The 24,657-nt window shown below is 43.3% G+C and overlaps 1 protein-coding gene across 1 annotated transcript in view; it reads left to right on the plus strand.

Moving 5' to 3' along the window:
* Positions 1–18,023, plus strand: part of LOC141410199 (uncharacterized) — a gene marked incomplete at its 5' end in the record, with an annotated part of 195,210 nt that extends 177,187 nt beyond the window's left edge. Inside the window, 2 exons of the mRNA XM_074038979.1 lie at positions 13,405–13,614; positions 16,107–18,023. Of these exons, the coding sequence (XP_073895080.1) occupies positions 13,405–13,614; positions 16,107–16,363 (467 nt within the window). The remainder of the gene's footprint in view (positions 1–13,404; positions 13,615–16,106) is intronic.
* Between the last annotated feature and the right edge of the window lie 6,634 nt (positions 18,024–24,657).

Consider the following 24,657-nt stretch of genomic DNA (forward strand, 5'->3'; position numbering starts at 1 on the left):
GAAGTTTAGCTTAGACTTGGGAAGCAGTGAGACAGAAGGATGTGCTTCAGATCAGAGCTGAGATCAAGCGTATGTCCACATTACAACAAGCAGCTCCTGAGTTTCACCTTTATGTACCTTTACAAATGAAGGTAGTGGAATTTATAGGACAGAACTTAGAGTGCATCATTTTGGGTTTTCGTTGCTTTTTGTTTTGAGACAAGGTCTTGCTCTGTCACCAAGGTTGGAATTCAGCATCATAATGGCAGCTCTTGGCTCACTGCAGCTGTGACCACCTGGGCTCAAGCGGTCCTCCCACTTCAGCCTCAAGCAGCTGGGACCACAGGTGCTCACCACCACACCCAGCTAAGTTTTAAGTTTTTGCAGAGACAGGGTGTTCCTATGTTGTTCTTGTTTTTCATTTACACATAAAGTGTTCTTCATCTAAAGAGCGCAATGCCAGCAGGCAAGGGAGTGAATGCCATGCTAGCAAGGTTGTTGGCAAAGGAGCCCTTTCTGCCTACGTGCTCCCTTGGACTCCTCCCTTTCTTTATTTTAATATTAAGTCACAGCACATGATTAAGGGCTGGGCATGGTAGCTCATGCCTATAACTCCAGCACTGTGGGAGTCCAGTGCAGGTGTATGGCTTGAGCCCAAGGGTTCAAGGCCAGCCTGAAAAACATGGCAAAATGTACAGAAATGCCTTTTGTACATCTTGTCTCCACCAAAAGCACAAAAAATTAGCTAAGCCTGGTGGTGTACACCTGTAGTCCCAGCTACTTGGGAGGCTGAGGTGGGAGAATCACTTGAGCCCGGGAGGCAGAGGTTGCTGTCAGCTGAGATGCCACCACTGCACTCCAGCCGGGGCAACAGAGCAAGACTCCCATCTCAATTAGAAAAATATAACAATAAGGCCGGGCGCGGTGGCTCAAGCCTGTAATCCTAGCACTTTGGGAGGCCGAGACGGGTGGATCACGAGGTCAGGAGATCGAGACCATCCTGGCTAACACGGTAAAACCCCGTCTCTACTAAAAAATACAAAAAACTAGCTGGACAAGGTGGCGGGCGCCTGTAGTTTTAGCTACACAGGAGGCTGAGGCAGGAGAATGGCGTAAACCCGGGAGGCGGAGCTTGCAGTGAGCTGAGATCCGGCCACTGCACTCCAACCCGAGCAACAGAGAGAGACTCCGTCTCAAAAAAAGAAAAGAAAAGAAAAATAAATAGAGACTCTTTAGAAAGGATTAGGCCAGGCGTGGTGGCTCATGCCTGTAACCTCAGCACTTTGGGAAGCCAAGGCAGGCAGATTGCTTGAGTCCTGGCGTTTGAGACTAGCCTGGGCAACATTCCAAAGCTCATCCCTACAAAAAATACAGAAATCAGCCGGGCATGGTGGTATGTGCCTGTGGTCCCAGCTGCTCAGGAGGCTGGGGTGGGAGAATCACCTGGGCCGGGGGAGGTTGAGGCTGCGGTGAGCCATGATCATGCCACTGCACTCCAGCCTGGGCAACAGAGCTAGACCCTATCTCAAAAAATAATATGCTTAATCCTGTTTCTTTAGTTTATGGTTATAATTTGCAAAAACTTATGGTAAAAAAATTGCATTTGTGTGTGTTCTTTGTGTAACTAACAACATGGACGTAAAAGGATAACCCACTTGAAATATTTTAAACCAAATTTTTGGCACTAACCAGTATGTAAGGCAACGGGCATTTTTCTTCACCACTTTTTATAAGAGAAATGACTTTGAAATGGAAGAAGCAGTGCGGTTATTTGCTTATTTCTCGTATTGAATCCAACCGCTAAGAAATGTTACTGGGTCATGCGTGATGAATAACCTCACTGTACAGATGTCTACAAAATATAAAAGAATATTATTTGAAATGTTATTTTTGTGAAATATTTGGATTTGACTAACATTTTTATATAAACCATAAAGCATCCTTTGTAAATTTCCATCAGGAGTCCTCTTGATATCACATGGGGCAGTTTTGTAAAATCATAAATGTCAATATCATAAAAATTTTTTACTCCCTCCCTATTTTGTGCTTAGCGATAGTTTGTATGTTTATTACTGTACTTACTCGATCAAAATCTTAGCTGCATTTCCTACCTACTTTTCTTAGTTGTTGGTAACAGTGGTAAGATCTTACTGAGTTTCATTGCCCTTCAGAGAATGTTCTTGAAGTTTATCTTCTATGAAATGGCGGACTGCTGACCTGGATTATAGTTTCTGGAGAAACACTCATTAGGATTGTCGCAACACTAATATTCTTTGGGTGAAACTTGCCTTTAGTTTTCAAATGTAAAGATATAAGAATCATTTGCCAAAATTTCTAGCCATGATCAGAGAACAGGGACCCAAATCACACATCTGCCGTAAACAACTGTAAAACTGCACAAACCGAATGAGGTGGCTGTTTTTAGTCTGTGACAAGAGCTGTGCCAGCCAGAACCTGAGGGCGAGGGCAGGAGAATGAATGAGACACACCCACAGTACACTTGCCCTCTGGAGAACACCTGCAGACTGTGGCGCCGAGAGCTCAGGTGTGGGTGGAGCAGGGCCATCCTATCAAGTCCAGAATGCAGAGCTCGGAAGGAGCTCAGGTGTGAGCGGAGCATGGCCACCCTACCACATCCAGGAGGGGGAGATCGGAGTGGGTGCAGGATTGGAGCTCTCCACAGATCCACACCAGCAGCGAATCAATCCAAGCCTGCCCATGTCACAATGACCCAGCAGTGCCTGTGCTACCTACTAAAACAAGAGCTGGAAACCTTCAGAGGAAGGTTAGGGATCCTGAGTGTGCTCAACATGTTACCTACAATGTGTAATACTCAGCAAATAATCACTGCATACACAGAGAAACAGGAGGTAGAATCTGTGGTCAAGAAAAAGGCAGTAAAAAGTGCACACCCATGCAGGATGGTCTCTGTCACTCACCACATGCGGCGGCTGAGCACATGAAGTGCGCCCAGTCTGAAGTGGATTTGCTGCGTGAAAGACATGCCAGTTAATATAAAAAATAGAAAATATTGTATTTGTATTTTTTTTTTTTTGAGATGGAGTCTCGCTCTGTTGCCCAGGCTAGAGTGCAGTGGCGCGATCTCGGCTCACTGCAATCTCTGCCTCCCGGGTTCATGCCATTCTCCTGCCTCAGCCTCCCAAGTAGCTGCCCGCTGCCACGTCTGGCTAATTTTTTGTATTTTTAGTAGAGACGGGGTTTCACCGTGTTAGCCAGGATGGTCTCGATCTCCTGATCTCGTGATCCACCCGCCTCAGCCTTCCAAAGTGCTGGGATTACAGATGTGAGCCACCTCACCCGGCCTATTTGTATTTCTTATTGAAAGTATAGTATGAGCATTTTGAGTTAAAAATATACTAGTAAAATTAATTGTACCTGTTTATATATTTATATGAGGCTACAAGGAAGGTTTCAAGTTCTATAACAGGACTCTCATAATTCTGTTGGAAAGTGTCTGTCTAGATGTCTGATCCAGCAGAAGACCGAGTTTTTAAATCTACAATTATAAATATTTAGGGAATCAAATTACAATGTGTCAAAGAACGAAAATATTTTAATTCTTGGGCCAGAGGAAGGGAAGACACTTTTTACTATAATGGAGTTGGGGAATTTCAGGTTCCGTACACGATAATCTTGAGAATTGTCACTCCCTCCTCACAGGTAAAAAGCTGAGCAAACTGAAAAATCAGCTGCTCTTCTTAAACCTGCAAGAGACGTGAGGTCACAGGCAAGCCACTGTCCCCAGATTGGCTGGACAGGTAAAGCGGAGAATTACCATACACTGGAGCACAATGCTCCAAGGAACCCACGCTGGGATTGGAAAACCTGAACTGGAATTGACAAATTGCTGCAGTGAGGTGTGGCCACATCTGAGAGTTAAAACCTCCGGGAGGCCTGTGCATATGGGTCTCATGCTTTTGTGAGTTGTATCATCAGAAGCTCAACCAGGTTCTTGAAGTAAACATCAGAGAAAAATCCCCTCATACTTACTACAGGGGAAAGAGAATAGGAATCATTTTTCAATATGTAGGTGCACTCTTCACTAGGTCTACCTTCCAGAGAAGCTTGTTAACTAGAGACTAACCAGGTGGGATTTTATCAGAGCCTTCTGACCTGGTGGAAAGGGAAATACCCAACTCCAACCTCCAGAACTGAAAAGCAAAAAAGAACAGAGTATCCAAGCACTATGGGACTTCCACAGAGGCATAAAATATGCATAACGGTAATACAAGGGGGAAGAAAGAGGAACAGAAGAACTATTTGTAACAGTAATAGCTGAATTTCCTCAGATTAATGCCAGACACCAAACCATAGATCCAGGAAGCTCAAGAAACACCAAGAAGGATAAATGTAAAAACGACGACGACAAAAACAAAACAAAAACAAACTCTACTTGGGCATAAAATATTCAAAGTATGGTGAATCTAAGATTAAAAAGCAAACCGGAGTAATCTCCTTCCCTATGGAAGATCAAAGATAAGAATTATATTCAACTTCCCCTCAAACACCATGAAAGCAAGAAGTGGAGTGAAGTATTTAAACTATTGAGAGGAAAAAAATTCCATTAACCTAGAAGTCTATACTCTGTGAAATTATCTTTCAAAAGTGAAGAAAAAGTAAAGACCTTCTCCGACAAAAATTGCAAAATTTGTTGCCAGTAGACCTGCCTTGCAAAAAATGGTCAAAGTTCTTTAGAGAAAATAGTAGAGGTCAGTAACTCAGCTGTACACAAAGAAAGGAAGGGCACAGTCTGTTTACAGGGCTCACACCTGTCATCCTAACACTCTGGGAGGCAAAGATGGGAGTACAGCTGGAGGCCGCTTAGTTGAGACCAGCCTGGGCAACGTAGTGAGACTCTGTCTCATTAAAAAAAAGCCAAACGTGGTGGCCAACACCTATAGTGCCAGCTACTTTGAGAGGCTGAGATGGGTCACTTCTTGAGCCCAGGATCCCGTTCAAGGCTGTGGTGAGCTATAATGATGCTGCTCCACTCCAGCCTGGGCAACAGAGAAAGACCTTGTCTGTTTAAAAAAAATATAGAAAAACAAAAAGCATTAAAGAAGAAATAGTGAAGGTAGAAGAAAATCTTTCATTTTTCTTAATAGATCTAACATAACAGTTCATTCATAATAGTGACAGTAAATATGTCATATACACACAAATATAAGTGAAATGAATGAGAGCAGTGATACCCAAGGGATGGGACAGAGCAATTAGGAATTAGGATTATTTTGTTATTATAGTGTGCTTGCATTATCAAGAAACCAGTGTAGTGTCGTTTGAAAGTGGACTTGGGTTACTTGTAAATTTATATTGCAAATTCCAAGGCAGCCACTTTAAAAAAAAAAGAAAAAAAAAAAAAAAGAACTGATATGCTAAGAAAGGAAAGAAAATAAATCATAGAAAATGCTCAATTAAGACCACAAGGAAAAAAAAGAGTGAAACACAAAAACAAAGAACAAGGGCAACAAATAGAAAATAGTAACAAATATGGTAGATGTTAATTCAACTGTATATCATTACTTTCAATGTCAGTCCAAATGCACCGAACTATATATTGTCTATAAGAAATCCACTTTAGATATAAAGACCTACATATAGATCAACAGTAAAGGGATGGAAAAAGATATAAATGTTAACACTAATTTTTTGGTGTGCAATGGCCTGATCTCATCTCACTGCAACCTCTGCCTCCCAGGTTCAAGTGATTCTCCCTCAGCCTCCCGAGTAGCTGGGATTACAGGCATTTGTCATCATGCCCGGGTAATTTTTTTTTTTCTATTTTTGTACAGATGGGATTTCCCCATGTTGGCCAGGCCGGTCTTGAAATCCTGACCTCAGGTGATCATCCCGCCTTGGCCTCCTAAAGTGCTGGGATTACAGGCATGAGCCACCGTACCCGGCCAACACTCATTTTGAAAAATGGAAGTGGTGATATTAATTTCAGACAGAGTTGGCTTTACATCAAGGAAAGTTACCAGAGATGATTATTACGTAATAAAGGGGTCAATTCTCCAAGAAGATGTAACAATCCTGAAATGTATTTTTGCTAACAAAGCATCAGAATGCCAAAGCAAAAACCGATACACTTCAAGGAGAAGTAATTAACCCACTAGTATAGTTGGAGAGGTTAACACCCCTTTATCAGAAATGGACCAATTCAGTAGCCAGAAAATCAGGACAAAATTGAAATCGGCATCCTCAGTCAACTGTATATAACTGACGTTTATAGACTATTTCCTCCAACAACAACAGAATACAGAACATTCACCAAGACATACAATGTTGTGGTCCATAAAAAACACCTTAACAAATTTAAAAGAATAGGAATCAAACAAGTGTGTTCTCAACCACAGTAAAGTAGAAATCAATAATAGATGACTGGAAAATATATTAGGATATTAAACAATACACTTATACATAATACATTGTTCAAGGATTTTTGAAGTAAATGAAAACTTGTTAAAATTTGTGAGCTGCAATGACAGTAATGTTTATAGGGAAATTTATAGATTTAAGTGCATACGTTAAAAAAAACAAGATCTAAAATCAATCAGCTTCCACCTTCGAAAACGAGAAAAACATCATCAAATTAAATTCTAAGCAGGAGACAAATAATGAAAGAGCAGAAATCAATACATTGAAAACAGAATATCAGTAGAGAAAAATCAATGAAACCAAAAGCTGGTTCTTTGAGAGAAAATCTGTAAGCCTCTAACAAGAAAAAGAAATACAGCAGATAAATTACCAATATCAGAAATGAAATAAGGAACATAACTACAGATCCCATGGACATTAAAAGGACAATAAATATTATGAACAACTCTATGGCCACAAATTTGATAACGTGGATGAAATGAACCAATTTCTTTAAAGACAGAATCTGCCAAAATTTGAACAAGAAGAAACGATCTGTATGGACCTGTATCTGTTAAATTGAATCAGTGGTTAATAACCTTTCAAAACAGGAAGTGCCAGGCCCAGGTGGGTTCACTGGTGAATTCTACCAAACATCTAAGAAGAAATTATACCAATTATCTACAATCTCTTTCAGAACATAGAGGCTGAGGAATACTTCTTAACTCATTCTATAGAGCCAGCATCATTTTAATACCAAATACCATTTTAATAACAAAATATTACAAGAAAACTACAGAACATCTCTCATGAACATAGATGCAGTAATCTTCAATAAAATATTAGCAAATTAAATCTAACAAAAATTGTGCACTAAAACCACATGGAATTTCACATATCCAAAGCTGGTTTAACATTGAAAAGCCAATTAACGTAATTCATCACATTAATGGGTCAAAGACTAACAGATGCCTCATCTAAGAAGATATAGAGATGGCAAATCGATGTATGAAATCATGCTTCACATCATGTGTCATAGAGAAATGCAGATGAAAGCAACAGTAAGATGTCACTACACCAGAATCCAGAACACTATCAACACCAAAGCCTGTGAAGATGTGGAGCTGTGGGAATTCTCTCTCATTCATTGCGGGTCTTAATGCAAAATAGAACAGCCTTTAGGAAGACAGATTGGTGGTTTCTTACAAAACTAAATATACTCTTACCATATGATAAAGCAATTACACTCCTTGGCATTTGCTCAAAGGAGTTGAAAACTTATGTCTACACAAAAAGCCTGCAAGTAGATATTTAGAGCAGCCTTATTCATAGTTGTCAAAACTTGGAAGCAACCAAAATGCCCCTCAGTAGGTGAATGTATAAGTGAGCTGTGGTACATCCAGACAATGGGATATTATATGAGGCTGAAAATGAATGAGCTATCCATAAAAAGACACGGAGGAAACTTAAAGGGCATATTGCTAAGTGAAAGAAGCAATCTGAAAAGGTTGTTGTATGATTCCAGCTTTACAGCATCCTAGAAAAGGCAAGACTATGGAGACTGTAAAGAAGATCAGTGGTTGCCAGGGGCCGGGGGGAGGCAGGGATGAATAGGCAGAGCAGGAGAATTTTTAGTATCATGTGATCTCTGTATGATACTGTAATGGTGGATACATGTTATACATTTGTCCAGACCCATATATTGTACAACACCAAGAATGAACCCTGATGTGAATGATGGAGTTGGAGTGGTAATGATGTTTTGCTGTAGAAGTATCAGTTGTGACAAATGTACCAGTCTGGTAGGCAATATCGATGACAGGAGATGCTGTGCATATATAGGGTATACGTGAGATATCACTATAAAGCTGGAAAATATGACACTGAGATGAAATTGCGCTGATAGGCTTAACAGGTTGGAGAAGGAAGAGGAAGTCTGTGGGCTCGAAGGCAGATGAAAAGGAATTAACCAAAGTGAAGCCCAGAGAAACAAAATGAAAGAAAAGCCAACAGAACCTCAAGATCCTGTGATATGTCAATATACTTGTAATACAAGAAGGAAAAGAGAGAGAAGAGCAGGGACCTTTGAAAAAAGGAGTCAGAGTTTTCTGATTGATGTCCAACACCTGTGTCCGGCCCCGAGAAGTTCAGTGAATTCCAAGCAGAACAAGTATGACAAGAATCACATCCAAGTTCATGATAGCCAAAGTACTGAAATCCCAAGATTAAGAGGAGATCCTGAAAGGACTCAGAAGAAAAAGACAAGTTACATACCAGAGAAGCATTTGAACAACGCGTGACTTCTGTGAAGATACAGTGGAGACCAGAAGACCATGGAAAGACATTTTTTAAAGCACTAAAGCAGGAGAAAGGCCTGTCAACTCATATCCAGGGAAAATCTCCTTTATAAACAGGGGTGAAACAACACATTCCCAAATATGAAAGCTGAGAGAATGTGTTATCAGCAGAAATACACTATAAACGTGCTAAAGAATGTACTTGGCTGATTGCAAAGGATATCAGACGAAAGGTTAGCTCTACGAAAAAGAACCCTAGAAATCATAACAGTGCACTCTAAATTTTCTAGAAAATAATATCATAGAATATTTTACTCTATGATTTTATGGTTTTTGGTTTTTTTATGATCTTATAATTTTATGATATAAAATCATACAATGTACACAATTCTCTATGCCTCCTTTACCTGTTTTGAAGTCCTTGCTGTACCATGTACCAGTAGTTTATTCCTTATTATTTATTTATATTCTATTTGATAGATATGACACATTCTGTTTATTCATTTACCAGTTGGTTGTTTCCAGTATTAAGCTGCCGTCGACATTTATGTATATATCTTTGTGTATGCATATAATTTCCTTTATCTTAAGTGGATGCCAAGTAGCATGATTGACTCTTATTGTAAGTTTAGGTTTAGCTTTTTAAAAACTGCCAAATTATTTACAAAATAACTGCACCATTTCACACTTCCACCAGCAGCATATGTGCATTCCAGTTTCTCCACATCATCACCAGCAATAGTTACTGTTATTTTTATTTCTGCCATTCTAATTGATGTGAAATGGTATATCATTGTGTATTTACTTTGCAACAATGAATGATGCTAAGCATTTTTAACGTGCTTATTAGCTTTTAATGTGCTAATTCCTATTCATAGCCATTTGTATATGTTGGCAAAATGTTCAGATTTTTTGCTCAGGTTTTAAATGGGTTGGTTGTCGTCTTATGGGTTACAGGTGCCTTATGTAATCTGAATATAAGAGTTTTACAGATGTAACGTTTCTCAGTGAAAGAAAAATCTATTATGTAGCAGACAGAACAAAGCCCTTCCCCCAAGATACCCAGGTCCTATTCCTCAGAACTTATGAACCTGTTGTCTGAAGTGGTTAAAAGGGATTTTGCAGCTGATTAATTCGATTAATTTAAGATCTTCAGATGGGACCTTTATCCTGGTTTAAGTAGGTAGACCCACTGTAATCAAGAAGGTCCTTACAAGAGAAAAGAACTGGAGACTGGAGTGATGCACTTTAAAGATGAAGAGGGGCCAGGAGTCAGGGACACATGTGGCCTCTAGAAGTTGGGAAAGGTAAAGAAATGGATTCTCATTTGAAGCCTCCAGAAGGAATGTAGTTCTGCTGACACTTAGATTTTACACTTCTGACTTCTCCATCAATAGGATAATAGATTCGTGTCTTGTTATAAGCCACTAAGATCAAAGTAATTTGTTACATTAGCTATAGGGAGATAATCATCTTTTAAAACTTACTAGTTTTCTATTTTAATGAAGTCTATTTCACTAATTTCTATGGATTGTGTTTTTGGAAGTTTTAGTAGTCTCATGGTCTTACTGTTCTTTCATTTTGGTCTGTGACTCATTTGGAGTTAATTTTTGTGTGTGCAGTAGGGATCTAAGTGGGATTTTTGTTTGTTTTGGTTTGGGGGACTTTCCCCCATGGTTTTTCTTTTTGGTGTGTGGGTACTCAGTTGCCACAGCAACATTTGTTGAAAAAAACAAACTACCTTTCTCTTACTGAATTGTCTTGAGACCTTTGTCAAAAATAAATTAACCATAAATGCAAGGCTTTATTTCTCAATTTAATTCTGTTCCTTTGATGTATGTGTCTATTTTTGTGCTAATACCACTGCCTTAAAAACTGTGACTTTATGTAAAGTTTTGAAATCAGATAGTGAAGTCTTCCAACATTGTTTCCCTTTTTAAAATTTATTTTGGCTATTGTAGGTCCTTTGTATTACCAGATAAAATTGAGAATAAGCTTTCCATTTCACACACAGCCTTCTGGGATTTTATTAGGCAGTGCCTTGAATTAATGGAACAGTTTGGGAAGAATTGTCTTGATAATGCTGAGTTTTCCAATTCACGATCTTGAATCTATCTCCATTTATTTAGTTTCCATTTATTTGGATCCTTAATGTCTCTCAGTAATGTTTTATAGTTGCCATTGTACACATTCTGCACCTTTTTGTTAGAAGTTCAGCTGAGTGTCTTCTGCTTTTGAGGCTATTGTGAATGGAACGATTTTCTTTATTTTCAGGTTATTTCTAGTATATGTATATCTTTATCTTGTGTCCTATGATCCCATCAAACTTTGTTTTAGTAATGCAAAACATGTTTGGTGTACTTCTTGCCATTTTCTACATCCCAAGGTGATGTCATCTATGAATAAAGACACTTTTATTCCTTCCTTTCTAATCTGGATGTCTTCATTACTAAACTTGTTAATTTATTTCACCAGCTAGAACCTGCCAGATAACGTTGAATAAAAGTGGCAAGAGGGGACATCTTTGTCTTGTTCTCCATCTTAGGGAAAACGCATTCTAGTGTTTACCATTAAATACAATGTTAGCTGTGGCTTTTCACGAATGTACTTTAGCAGGTTGAGGAAATTGCCTTCTATTCCTGGTTTGTTCAGTTTCATTCTCTTGAATTTGTCAGTACTTTTCTATGTCTCCTAAGGTTAACATGCGGTTCTACTCCGTAATTCTATATGGTGTATGACATTAATTCAGTTTTGAATGTTAAATCAACCTGACTTCCTGTCCCCATGGTGTGTAATTCTAGTCACCACTGGTCATGCTGTATATCATCCATTTCATATGCTGCTTGCTTGGTTTGCTGCTATTCTGTCGAGTGTCTATATCACATTATTCTGCAGGTTTCTTGGAAAAGGTAGGTGGGAGTGAGGAATGAAAGATTGGAAAGGGTTGTGAGAAGACGTTCTGGGGAGATGGTTGTGCTGCATATGGACACCTGGTTGTGTACCTTTCTCAAAAGTCTCAAGGCTGTGTCAGTTTTACTTTTTCTTTTATATAAATTGTGTAAGTTTTCTTAAAAGGCAGGTTGGGCCAGGCGCAGTGGCTCACGCCTGTAATCCCAGCACTTTGGGAGGCCGAAGCAGGCGGATCATGAGGTCACAAGGTCAGGAGATCGAGACCAGCCTGGCCAACATGCTGAAACCCCATTTCTGCTAAAAACACAAAAATGAGCCAGGCATGGTGGCACGTGCCTGTAATCTCAGCTATTTGGGTGGCTGAGGCAGGAGAATCGCTTGAGCTTGGGAGTGAGAGGTTACTGTGAGCTGAGATCATGCCACTGCACCCCACCCTGGGCAACAGAGCAAGACTCTGTCTCAAAAGAAAAAAAAGCAAGATGATAGAGAATTTTCAGGCTCCTAATATTGTTGCTTGTCTAACAAGTAAACTTTTAAAAAAAATTCCCAGACAGCGTAAGTCGTGTGACAGTGGTAATAAGTGTGAATATTGTTTGCTATTATTGTCTTTTAAGAAGCAATCCTGTGTCTTAAGATTATTTTCTGTGACTCCTCCTCTCACCCAATGATCTGGCGCTGCTCACCTGAGCCGGCGCCTCCCATCACTCACCTGTAGGTAGGATTCTGAGTGTCATTCTTACGTTGAAGTTTAACAAATACACCAGCAATGTATTCCCAAAAACCTTGGTACTGCATGAAAAGTTATTAAATGAAAAATGTTCTCCTGAATTATAGTGAAAAAATTGATGTATTTTATCATAATCCAAGATATCCAATTTGTACAGATAGAAAAATCAATAATGAGAATGTATAAGAAACGAATACTGTAAAGGTGATTAGATTTGTGTGCAAAATGTGACATGAGGGTTTGTCGTGTGTCCCTGAGGAAAACGGGGAGGTGGAGAGGCCGCTCCATGTGAGGCACATTCTGCTTTCTCTCCTGTTACCATCACCAGCGTCTTGATCCTTAGAGAGCTGCATGGGTATCGAACACACCGACGTAGAAATCCATCACCCTCATGGGTATCGAACACACCGACACAGAAATCACCTGCATGGGTATCTGACACACTGATGTAGAAATAAATCAGCTGCATGGGTATCTAACACACCAATGTAGAAATAAATCAGCTGTATGGGTATCTAACACACTGACATAGAAAGAAATCAGTTGTATGGGTAACTAACACACAGACGCAGAAATCACCTGCATGGGTATCTAACACACCGATGTAGAAATAAATCAGCGGTATGGGTAACTAACACACAGATGCAAAAATCACCTGCAAGGGTATATAACACAAACACCAACGTAGAAATAAATCAGAGCCCAGAAGAGCATCTCAGGACTAACCAGGGCTAAACATAGTCACACTGAGACTCCTGAGAGCCCCACAGGCCCTCCGCCTCCCCTTGTCCTCTCACTTTCTGACTGACACAAGAAAACACTTGGTTTCTTCCCAAACTGCTGTGTAGAGGAAATGTGTCAGTGCATCTTTGAGATGACAGTATCAAACATCTTATAGCATGTTTGTATAAGGTGCTTTAGAAGAAAAATTCATTATGCTAAAATAAATGGCTCATTATCTGAAAAGTGGTTTAAATTCTCAAGAGTGTCTACGGCAAAAAGTCATTGAACAACTGTTCAGACTTGGGTGAAGTAAATCTGTGTTTGAGGGACTGAGATTGTGGTGCATGTTTTTGCTGCAATATGTAGCAAATCGCCTTTCTTCTTACACAGATACCTCTTCTGGCTCCGAAGATGAAGGCTCATTGCAGGGGGACTCCCAGGGCACCCCGACCTCCAGCCAGGGCAGCATCAACATGGAGCACTGGATCAGTCAGGCCATCCACGGCTCCACCACGTCCACCACCTCCTGGTCCTCCACGCAGAGCGGGGACAGCAGAGCTGCCAACAGGCTGGCGGATATCATGGCCCAGACCCACATGGGTGAGCACGCTTCACAGTGTCTTTCTGTGCCTGTTGTCTAAATGCCTTTGCGTGTGCACGTTTTCCTCTGTTTGCATCGTGGCTGTGGAATCCCTTAGTGGAAAGAGCGCAGAGCCCCTCTGGCCCCTGGGGTGCTTTGGTTGGATTGTTTCCGGAAGATGCTTTACTGCTTCTCATGCCCAGGTCCCTCCCACAGCTGGAATTCCAGGGGCCTTATTACTGGGGAATCCCGCAGCCATATCCGAATTCCAGGGGCCTTCTGCTTATAAGTCCTTTCGTGTTCCTGGGGAATCCTGCAGCCATATCCACTTCCATCTTTTCTTCTCACTTATGCTTCTGCGTGAAACCTTAACAGCCCCAGTCAACAGGACAGGGTTTTAAAGTGTGCTTCTCCTGACCACGGGAGTCATTTAAGGAAATGAGGGCTTTAAGCACGGCCGCCTTACGCTGCTGTCTGCCACAGGTGTTCAGATTTCTTGGGCGTGGCGCACTGTTTTGTGTAGGTTCTATGACAAGGGAGATCCTCTGTATTAGAAAAAGAACGAAGTTAGGATCACTGCCCCACAACGTTTGAAGATGCCGTGGAAAAGGAGTGAAGTGAGAATTACTAGAGGTAGAGTCGACGCGTGGGGGAGCCACGATGAGCCTCGCGTCGCTCTGCCTTTGAATGGTTCAGGAGTAAATGTTTTCCATCAAGTATGGGACTTGGGTTGAATAGGATTTGGTGTGTGTCTCTATTAAAGCAGTAACCGGAGACGACTGTGTACCACGTCGCCGATAACGGAGCACGAGCCACAGGCTCAGACCCTCCCGGCACCAGCTACCACAGGAAAGCCTGATCTCTGCAAAACCCTCAGTGGGAAGCAGGTGGACGTCATGTGTGATCAGATAGCCCACAGACACCCCAGAACCCCAGAATGTTCACTTCTAGATCACTGACTCCTTGACACCCAGAGGCGTTTAGGATTGACTTGGGTCCCAGCCCCTTCGGTGCTCACTGACACTGAAAGCGTCAGCTGTTTTCTGTCTGGAACAGGAGTTTGCTGTCAGGAGAGCTGGGTCTGTCTCACTTTTCCCAATAACTGCTGCTGGGATCTTGAAGTCCCTTCTCCTGCTTTAGGCTTTGAGTGAGGGGAAAAAAATTGAAAAAAATAATTTTTCTCTCTCAACTGTTGTGAGTATAAAGGAGAAAACAGAAATACTCTTTAAAAGTTTGCGAAGTGTAGTACTCAAATGCAAAGCAGTATTAAACTTCAGTTTGACACAGTTTCAGGAACATGTACACTCGTTTATGTGAATTAATAGCCCTACTTGAAATCACAGTAGGCTAAACATTGAACAGAAATGTGTGACTGTTACATATTTTTCCATAATAAAATTCCATGTGTATATTGGATCGCAGGATAGTGGCTGAGGCTCTGCCAGACGAGAACGGGGAGGCCAGACACCACCTCTGCCACTTGGTGGAAGCATTTGTATCCTCGGATTTTATTCAATTTTAAGAAAATGCACAGAATCTTACCAAGGAAAACACATATTTTTGAATAAATGAATCACTGCACTTGGGCCTCCCTTTGTGGGTTTACCCTTTCAATACTGGAGGAAGTTTTAGTACAAAGAATTAATGTATCCAAACTATGAGGGGCTCCTAACTCATGTACGTCAGTGCTCAGTGTGACCCAAATGTAACTCTAGGGTGATCGCGTTCCGGTAATTTCTAATTGGGCACAAAGATAATCCTCCTAGACTATCTGGAAATTTTCTATAAGTTTGGGAATTTTTTGGAAAAGCCGTGACAAAATAATGAAACTTGAAGAGGAGAAATATTTTGTGTGGCAAAACAAGAGAAGTAAAAAGTCAGATGTGTATTTGACCTTCTGAGATAATCAGAAGCCTGTGAATGAGAACTTAGCATCTGTGATCACGTGTGCGTGTGAGTGTTCTAAGGAGTCCAGTCACAACATAGTCACACTGGCCAACCCCCCCCCCCCCCCCAGACCCTACAGGGTCATAGCCATTACTATTCCCATTTGATGAAGAAACTGAGGCATGGAGAGCTTAAGGGACATCCCCAAATCCCCAGAAGTTTCCAGAGCTGGGTTTCCATTTCCAGGCCCTGGGCTCCAAAGCGCGAGTAAAGCCCTGGGCTGTGTGGACGGTGGCCGACAGGAAACGGGACCCTTCCATGAACACACACACGCTTCCTGGCACCCTGCCATTGCCGGTCTAACGTTATTCTAGTTAAAACGCCGCTGACGTGGCTCCTATTAGGAAATTGAGGTTTCATCGAACTCTGCTCCATTTTCGGCAACATGAGTTATGCTGGGGTCCCCCTTTGTGCCGGATGTGTGTGGCAGACGTGGCTGAGATCGGCTTTGGCTTCTCACGGCACCCCCAGACCGCGCTCCGGTCTCTTCCTGAGCTATGGCTTGCTCAACCTGCAGAACAAACGCCACAACCACCAGAAACACTCATGATGTGCTTCTTTACAGATAATCATTCTGCACCTCCTGATGTAACCACGTACACCTCAGAGCACTCCATACAGATGGAGCGACCACAGGGTTCCACGGGGTCCCGGACAGCGCCCAAGTACTGCAACGCCGAGCTCATGGAGACCGGGAATAGTACGTCCCAAAGCAGAGATGTGTTTTTTTCTGGGAAACTGTTTGTGCTGATGTCCCGTTCTGTGCCCGTGACTGGGTGTGTTTCTTCCTGGGGTACAATCTGCTGCCATTTTATCTGCTGAATAACTAACAGTGGTTCAGCAACTGAGAAATTCTTGCACAGGTGTTAAGACCGTGAACAGTCACTTAGAAAAGCAAGATGAAGTTAAATGTACAACAGAATTACTGTCAGATGGGCCGGTATGTTGCTTTAGACTTCGGAGGAAAGAGGGTCTTTTTATCCATGTTGGACACAGATGTCAGCGACTTGGTAACAGGCTGCGGCCGAGGGCTTCTCCTTCCTTCCTGTGGCCTGGTCTTGGTATGTTCTGATTACAGCGGCGGTTTGTATCACCTAGCCCCTGTTCTGTTTAAGTCTTAGTCCTTCCCCGGAGTCATAAAAGTCAGTGTAGAACCTAGCAGTGAATGAAATACAATGCCCCCGTGTGAAGCCTCATCGAGCAGCCTTGGAATGGCGTAATCTTGTAGTGCACGGGACTCGCAGGCGGACAAGGAGGCCTCTCCGAGCCCCAACAAGTAGACAGGGAGGACTATTGGAACCGCGACAAGCACAGTGGACAGGGAGGCCTGTGTGGACACAGTGGACAGGCACAGTGGCCAGGGAGGACAGCGTGGTTGTGTGGATCCACAGGACACTGTGGCGTCCAAGCACGCGCTCCCAGAGGAGAGGACCCTGTGGGAGCTGATGCTGGGAGCAGGCTGAGATTCCAGCGAGTAAGACTCCCTGTGACGTGCACAGCTGCCATCTGCGCAGCAGCTCCTGATGCCAAGATGGTCGTGCGATAAATGCACAAAGCACATCTCCAGCAAAAAGCCGCCGAGTGTCCACATCCAGGATATCCACCGAGGTGGCTTTTTAGTGTTAATACGATGAATGTGAGCAGCAGGTGGTCTGCGTTCTGGGTGTGTGTGACTGTGCCACTGCAGTTTTGTTCTCATGTCTTGATGAGCATGAACGGTTCCTGACGAAGGTAGGTAAGGATGCTGTGACCTGAGACTCTGCAGTATTGTAGCTTGAGGAACCAAGGAGTTTTTCTGTCTTGAAAACCTGTCAGGGAGGATGTTCCAGGTTGGTGACTGCTCCATGAGGTATTCAGAGATCCAGGTTCCTTTCAGACTCCTGCTCTGTGTTCCCACGGACACGGCTGTCCTTGCTGTGGTTGGGACTGGGTGATTGCCATGCTGGCGGGGGAGGGTTAAGGCGAGAGTGGCCATGATTTACCTAATCTACATAATGACAGGGAGCCTGGGAGTAAAGTGTAGCCATGGCCTGGAGGATGGATGATGGATGTTGGTGAACGACTGGCTGCACTCACCGCAGATGGCCCAGGGATGGGAAGGACGACTGATTATGCCATTCAATGGTACCTGGTTCTTTCAGATTTGGCTTCCTTATGGATTTTCTGCTGTAAAGAGGAGAGAGCCTGTGGTTCTAGGCCAAACATTTCACTCATCTCGTAGCATCTTGTATCCCTTAGCCAACATTTTTGTCAAGTTTCAGAAGTCCTATCAAACAGGCAAGCATTTCTCAGTTTGGTTTAATCATTGGATTTTATATCTGTGTCTGCATCTCTATTTTACATCTATGTGGTTATTTGACACTCTGTAGTACCTTTGTAATAGGTTCTATTTGGTGGAAGTTACTGTCAACAAACCTTGCTGCTACTTGAATTTTCAAGGTTGCAAGTAGAAAGGAGAGAATAAAAACCACATCTTCTCTAATTTTAAAATTTGTTGTTCCTCAAATCACACCAGAAGTACAGATACTACAAATTATAAAAGCAGTCAGAATCAAGGTTAAGAGATTTCTGGGTGATTCTGGCTGATCAGCAGTATTTGCTGAGGTGTGTGCAGAAGAGCAACATGCCAAGAAGCCCGGGACGGGGGAGAGTTGGAAGGCCAGGCTGTGACTTCGGAGGTGCTGTTGCCTCAGGAAGAGGAGCTAGATGCAGAGAGGATAAATGGCCACAGGTGTGACCACCGCCGTCCTTGCCGTGGTACGGGGGCCTTTGTATGGGGCCCTTTGTGAGCTGAGTTATGAACCAGATGAAGGCTGTGCAGGCATGTGAGAATCCAGGCCAGACTCGATGGGTGGAGGCTTGGCAGAGGTGAGGGGCCAGACAGCCTCGCTAAATGTGCAGTGGCTCACTGCAGACAGTGCCCATCAGTCGCCAGACAGACCGGCTTGATCTTCAGCCCCCATGGCAGCTGCCTCTACCTGTCTGCCTCCACCTTCTGAGGCCTATAGGCGTCGCAAATGTGTGGTTTTTAAACAGATTTGGATGAGTTGTTTTCTGCACAACACTCTTTTACAGACGGAGGCTGGTTTTCCACAGTGGCACCAGGGACTTGGCAGGGACTGGTGGGACAGAGCCTCAGAGCACAGCACCAGCTCCCTGGGCGAAGACGGTGCCCGTGGGACGGAAGAAAGAAGAGGCACACAGTGCTGAGGCGTGAACTCTAGTTTGCTCTTAGACATGACACACATGCCTTCTGGAAGTTTGCATGAAGCACTGCTAAAGCCACCAGTGCGGATAGGTCCTTAGATCAGGAGACCCAGAACACAGTTGTATTTGAAATCCTTCACATGCTGCAATCTCTTCAAAGAGGACTACAAGTCATCTCTAATAATGTTGTAAAATTAATTTTTTATTAAGTGCCATGGCTTTTTTTTTTTTTTTTTTTTGTGGGGTAGGGCCGGTGTGTGACAGTAAAACAACAGATGCAGTGACACAGCTGGTGGGTGTTGGTTCTGGGCCCCAGTTGGGCAGTTGTATGGAAAGAAACCGAAAAGTCTCTACAGTGGTATGAACTGAAACACCTGGATTATGTGTTTTCATGTATTTGACATAAATGCACACATTCGTACGCTAAACACACATTTTTCTATATGTAATAAAATTCACACCTTTAAATAGTTAACATATATTTTATTTTAGGACCTCCCCCACGATGTGAGGACTAATAGCCACTCCCTCTCCCCCCCCCCCCGGATATTAAGAGCCACATCGCAGGGCAGTGAGGCACCCCCCGCGAGGTGGGGACTAATCGCCACCCCCTCTCCCCCTCTGGCTATTAGGAGTCACCTCGCCAGGGGGGTGAGGCACCCCCCACAAGGTGGGGACTAATAGCCACCCCTTCTCCTCCCGCTGCCTATTAGGGACCATGGTGGACTCACAGCCTGTTTGATATTGTGAGTAATATCATCTCCCCCTCTGGAAATTATGAACTCTTCCACAGATGGGTGTATACTCTGTGTGTACACCGTCAGAGGGTGTACATCCGTCTGTATTGGGAGTAATATCATCCTCTTCCTTCCTGAATGTTAAGAAGAATATCCCAGGATTGTTTCTACTCCCTGCATTATTGGGTGTCATATCCTCCTCTCCCACGTGGAAATTAGAAACAATATCACTGGGGGCGTGTACACCTTCTGTAACATTTAAAGTAATATCATCCCCTTCCCTCCAGGATCATGGGAACAATATCCCTGGGGGGTGTACACTTTCTGCCATATAGGTCATAATATCATCCCTCCCACCTTGAAACATTATGAAGGACCATCTCACACGGGGTGTACAACCCTTGGTGCGATATTGGGAATGCAATTATCCTCTTCCCGGCATATTTGGAAAAATATCAGAGTGAGTGTACCCCTCCTGCCATATAAGGATTACTATCCTCTTCTTCCTTTCTGGATATTAGAAAGAAGATCACACGTGGGTTTACACTTTCTTCGATATCTGGAGTCATGTCATCCTCTCTTGTCTTGAATGGCAAGAACAATGCCTTGGGGGGGATGTACACACCCTGTCATATTGGGAGTAATATTACACTCTCCCCTCCTTGATAATTAGGAACAACATCCCATGCTCTCTGTCCCTGGATATTAGGAACAACATCACAGGTAGGTGTACACCCCCTGTGGTATTAGGAGTAATAATATGATTATTGAACATCCATGATTGATATTAACAATTATCAATGATACTATTAATAGGATACCGTTATTATGGATAATTATTTTAAATATATGATTATGCATGCTTAAAATAATTGTTAATATTGTTTTATTACCATCACTTAGTATTAAGTAACATTAATTGCTGATATTATTTTATTATTAATGGTGATATTACTATTGATTATTAATGCTAATCATTAACATTTTTAACTAGTATTTTACTATCTTTATTGTGATTATTAATATTGATGATTACTCTTAATTTTTCTTATACTTATTAATAATTAATAGACTTGTTCCTGATATCTGGCGGGGAGAGGATGATATCACTCCCAATATCGAAGAAAGTGTACACCCCACTATGATGTTATTCCTAACAGCCAGGGGGTAGAGGATGACATTATTGAAACTATGTCAGTGGGTGTACATCCCTTCGGTCGTCTTGTTCCTTATATCCTGGGTGGGAGAGGATGATACGACTCCCAATATCGCAGGGGGCATAGACCTCCCCCGTGATATTGTCCCTAACATCCAAAGGTGGAGAGGATGATATTTCTTCTGATTTCACAGGGGGTGTACACCACCCCTATGATATGGTTCCTAATATCCAGGGGGTGAGAGGGTATTAGTCTCCATATTGCAGGAGGTGTACACTCCCTAGTGATATTGTTCCTAATATCCAGGGAGGGAGAGGATGATATCACTCCCAATATCGCAGGTTCCCTATATCCTGGGAGGGAGACGATGATACTAGTGGCAATATCGCAGAGGGTGTACACACCCACTGTGATACTGTTTCGAATATCCAGAGGCAGAGAAAATGATATGACTCCCAATATCACAGGGGGTGTACATCCTCCTGTGATATTGTTTCTTACATTCAGGGGGAGAGGATGATATTACTCCCAATATCACAGGGGTTGTACACACCTCCTGCGATATTGTTCCTAATATCCCGAAGGGGAGAGCATATTACTCTCAATATGGCAAGGGGTGTATACTTCTTTTGTAATATTGTTCTTAATATCCATGATGGGAGAGGATGATATGACTCCCAATATCGCAAGAAATGTACAGCTGCCTGTGATAGAGTTCCTAACATCTAGGTGGGGAGAGGATGATATTACTGCCCATATCTCACGAGTTGTAAAACCCCTTCGATATTTTGCCTACAATCCTGAGGGGAGAGGATATTATTCCCGATAACGAAGAAGGTATACACTCCCCTGTGACACTATGCCCAATATCCACATTGGGAGACGATGACATTACGCCCAATATCACAGGGGATGTACACCCACCCTGGGATATTGTTCCTTGTATTGAGAGAGGGAGAAGATGCTATTGCTCCCAGTAACGCAGGGGCTGTGGCTGTACACCCCTCCTGTGATATTCTTAATATCCTAGGGAAGAGAGGATGATACTACACCCAATATCTCATGGGCTGTACAGTGTCCGCTCAGAGATGTGTGGGGCTCTCTTACACAGGTAACTCCTTCTCTAACTTTAGCCACATGCTGGTCATCCAGGGGCCTCCTAAAATCCAGGAGCATAAAACCAAGTGGAATTTCTGAGAACCAAAGATGGTACATGGCTCTGGTTGGGCTGCCACAGGCAGTTTTGTGAAAAGACAGATGTATTTCTCATAGTCCTGGAGTCTGGAGGTCCAAGGTCAAGGTGAGTTCAGGACTGGCTCCTCCTAAGGCATCTCTCCTTGACTGTCAGATGGCATCTTCTCTTGTGTTCTCGTGCGGTTGTCCCTCTATAGATGTCTGTGTCCTGATCTCTTCTTACAAGGTCATCAGTTCTAATGACTTCGTTACCTTAATCACCTCTTCAAAAGGCCTATCTCCACATACAGACACATTCTGAGGTCCTTGATTAGGACTACAACCTGGGAATCTTGGTGTATGCAATTAAACCTGAAGCAGATGGGGTCTTATAACCTGTGTCACCCAAGCTCATGCCAGAGCCCCATGAGGTAGCCCCAGGTCCCCCCTTTGATATGGTTTAGCTGTGTCCCCACCAAAATCCTGTCTTAAATTCCCTTGTGTTGTGGGAGGATGGAAGTGATAATTTGACAGCAGAGAAGACAATTGCTCCCAGGGAGGAGAGAGGGGACCCCAGACCTCCGAAGGTTGGAGGGTCCCGGGCCCTGGGCAGAGCAGGCAGCCCCACCCCTGTGACACCCCGGACGATGGCTCAGGAGTTGGAAAAGGTGGAATCATATGTAGAGGCTGGTTGGGGAGATAGGAAGTTGTCGAATGAGTTTTTAAATATTTACATCAAAATTCTTACTGCACCCTTGGTGTTGGTGGGGACCAGTGGCTTCTCCATGTGCCTGGCTTCTTCCTGGCTCTGACTCTGGGAGCCTGGCCTGGCCTAGGGCTGCTGGTTGGATTCATTGCTGGCAGCAAGTGGAAGGTGGAGGAGGGAGAGGAGCTGTCCTCAGTCCTCTCTTACTCATGCCTGTCCACGTTAGCAGCCCCTCCCCAGGCATCCCTTGCCCATGATCTGGGGAGTGCTATTCTCACTTCCCTTGGGCCCTGCCCACCGATCTCCAAAGAATCCCGTCAGTGACTCCTTTTAATCACCTCTTTGCCTGTGACAAAGTCTTCTGGGACCTCCTGACTGACAGGAGAAGCCTGGCTATCTGTGCAACTTGTAAAAGTGAAGTGAGTCATTCACACTGACATGTATCTACAAGTCACACAGCTTTGCAACTGGAGTGACTTTAAGCTCATCGAACCAAACCTTCCATGACAGATGAGGACACACAGAATCATAGGATAGAAGTGACTTGCTCCCATCTGCGTCGGCCACGCTGAGACTCAAGCGCGGAGTCTAGCAAAGCACACTTCGTCCTCCCTTAGAAGGAAGATCCTGCCCGCACGGCTCACCTCCACCTACCCTAGGTCTCCCCCACCCTCCCTTAGAGGGAAGCTCCTGCCAGCGTGGCTCACCTCCACCTACTCTAGGTCTCCCCCACCCTCCCTTAGAAGGAAGGTCTTGCCAGTATGGCTCACCTCCACCTACTCTGGGTTTCCCCCACCCTCCCTTAGAAGGAAGGTCTTAGAAGGCAGCACGGTTCACCTTCCCCTAACCTAGGTCTCCCCCACCCTCAGAGGGGAGTCTTTGGGTCACTCACAAGACTACTCCGGACATCTGTAAGAACAAATGGTTTCCAGCACAGTCCTTTCCTGGGGTCTGCATTTTCCCTCTGGGATGCTGGGAAGTTGAAGGGGGTCAGGCAATTCAAGTTCTCCCCAGTATCTCAGGGGCTACTGACACAGGAAAATGTGCTGCTCTGCTCGCTGTTTGACTTTGATGGATGCAAATTTGTTCTAAATGAGCCTGACATTCATTAGCATGTAAACATATGTTACTGGTGTAGGCTCGCAGGGCCACATGCTGATGGATCTTGTGGGCTGTCCCCGTCGGACATCACCAGGCTGCCTGGGTCTGTGCTGCTTCTGGCTAAGGCTCCAGATGTTTTCATGCACTGTCAAGTAGACATTTTAGCTACAGGGTTATGTTTTTTTCCACAAAAGAAACACAGACAAATCTGTGAAAAGAACTTGAGTTTATGTGCCGATCTACTGGAAGGAGACTCTTAGAATGTCAGCTGCTCAGTGTCTGCTTTGACTCCCGGGCAGTTCTCTATCCTGTGGCTCAGAGACTCTGTGGGGCTGAATTATATATTTGATTCCAGTTCTGCTCAATATTTCCCCACAAGTAGTGCTGTTGGTGCGACTGATGCCTTTAGAGATAGCTGCAGCAGGAACAGTCCAGAGAATAAAACACGCTATGCTAAAATATTTTGAGCTGAAGGCAATTAAGAAGTGCTCTGGCCTTCCCTCTATTTTCTGAAAAGCACACAACATAACCATATTACACAAAGACAAAAGTGCCTTTTCTCCCCTCTCTGCCAGAAAGGACGCAGGTCAATCTCTGTAGACAACTTCAGACCCTTATCATTCAGGAAACAGCACCAGAGGAATTTACACAAAAATCTATCATTTATTGGCTTTCCCACAATTTGTTGCCCCCAATGACCCAAAGTCCTTTTACTTTGTCTTGGCACTTCTATAAACATTTATTATCCTTGTTGAAGATGTTACATAAAAGAAAGATCTGAGCTGTCTCTCTGAGATTCCCTCATTCCCTGTGTATCTCCCATGTATATATGAAATATACATGCTAATAAGCCTCCATTTGCTTTTTTGGGGGTTCATCTGTCTTTTGTTATAGGAACCCCAGCCAATGAAGCTAAGATGGGTGTAAGAAAAGATTACATTTTTCTCCCCTGTAGTAGCATTATTCTAGCAATAGCATTATTTTTTTTTGGTAGATTTCTGTTGAATACACACACACACACACACAGCAATGTAA

The sequence above is a fragment of the Macaca fascicularis genome, chromosome 4 (genome assembly GCF_037993035.2).
Source record: "Macaca fascicularis isolate 582-1 chromosome 4, T2T-MFA8v1.1".
Classification (NCBI taxonomy): domain Eukaryota; kingdom Metazoa; phylum Chordata; class Mammalia; order Primates; family Cercopithecidae; genus Macaca; species Macaca fascicularis.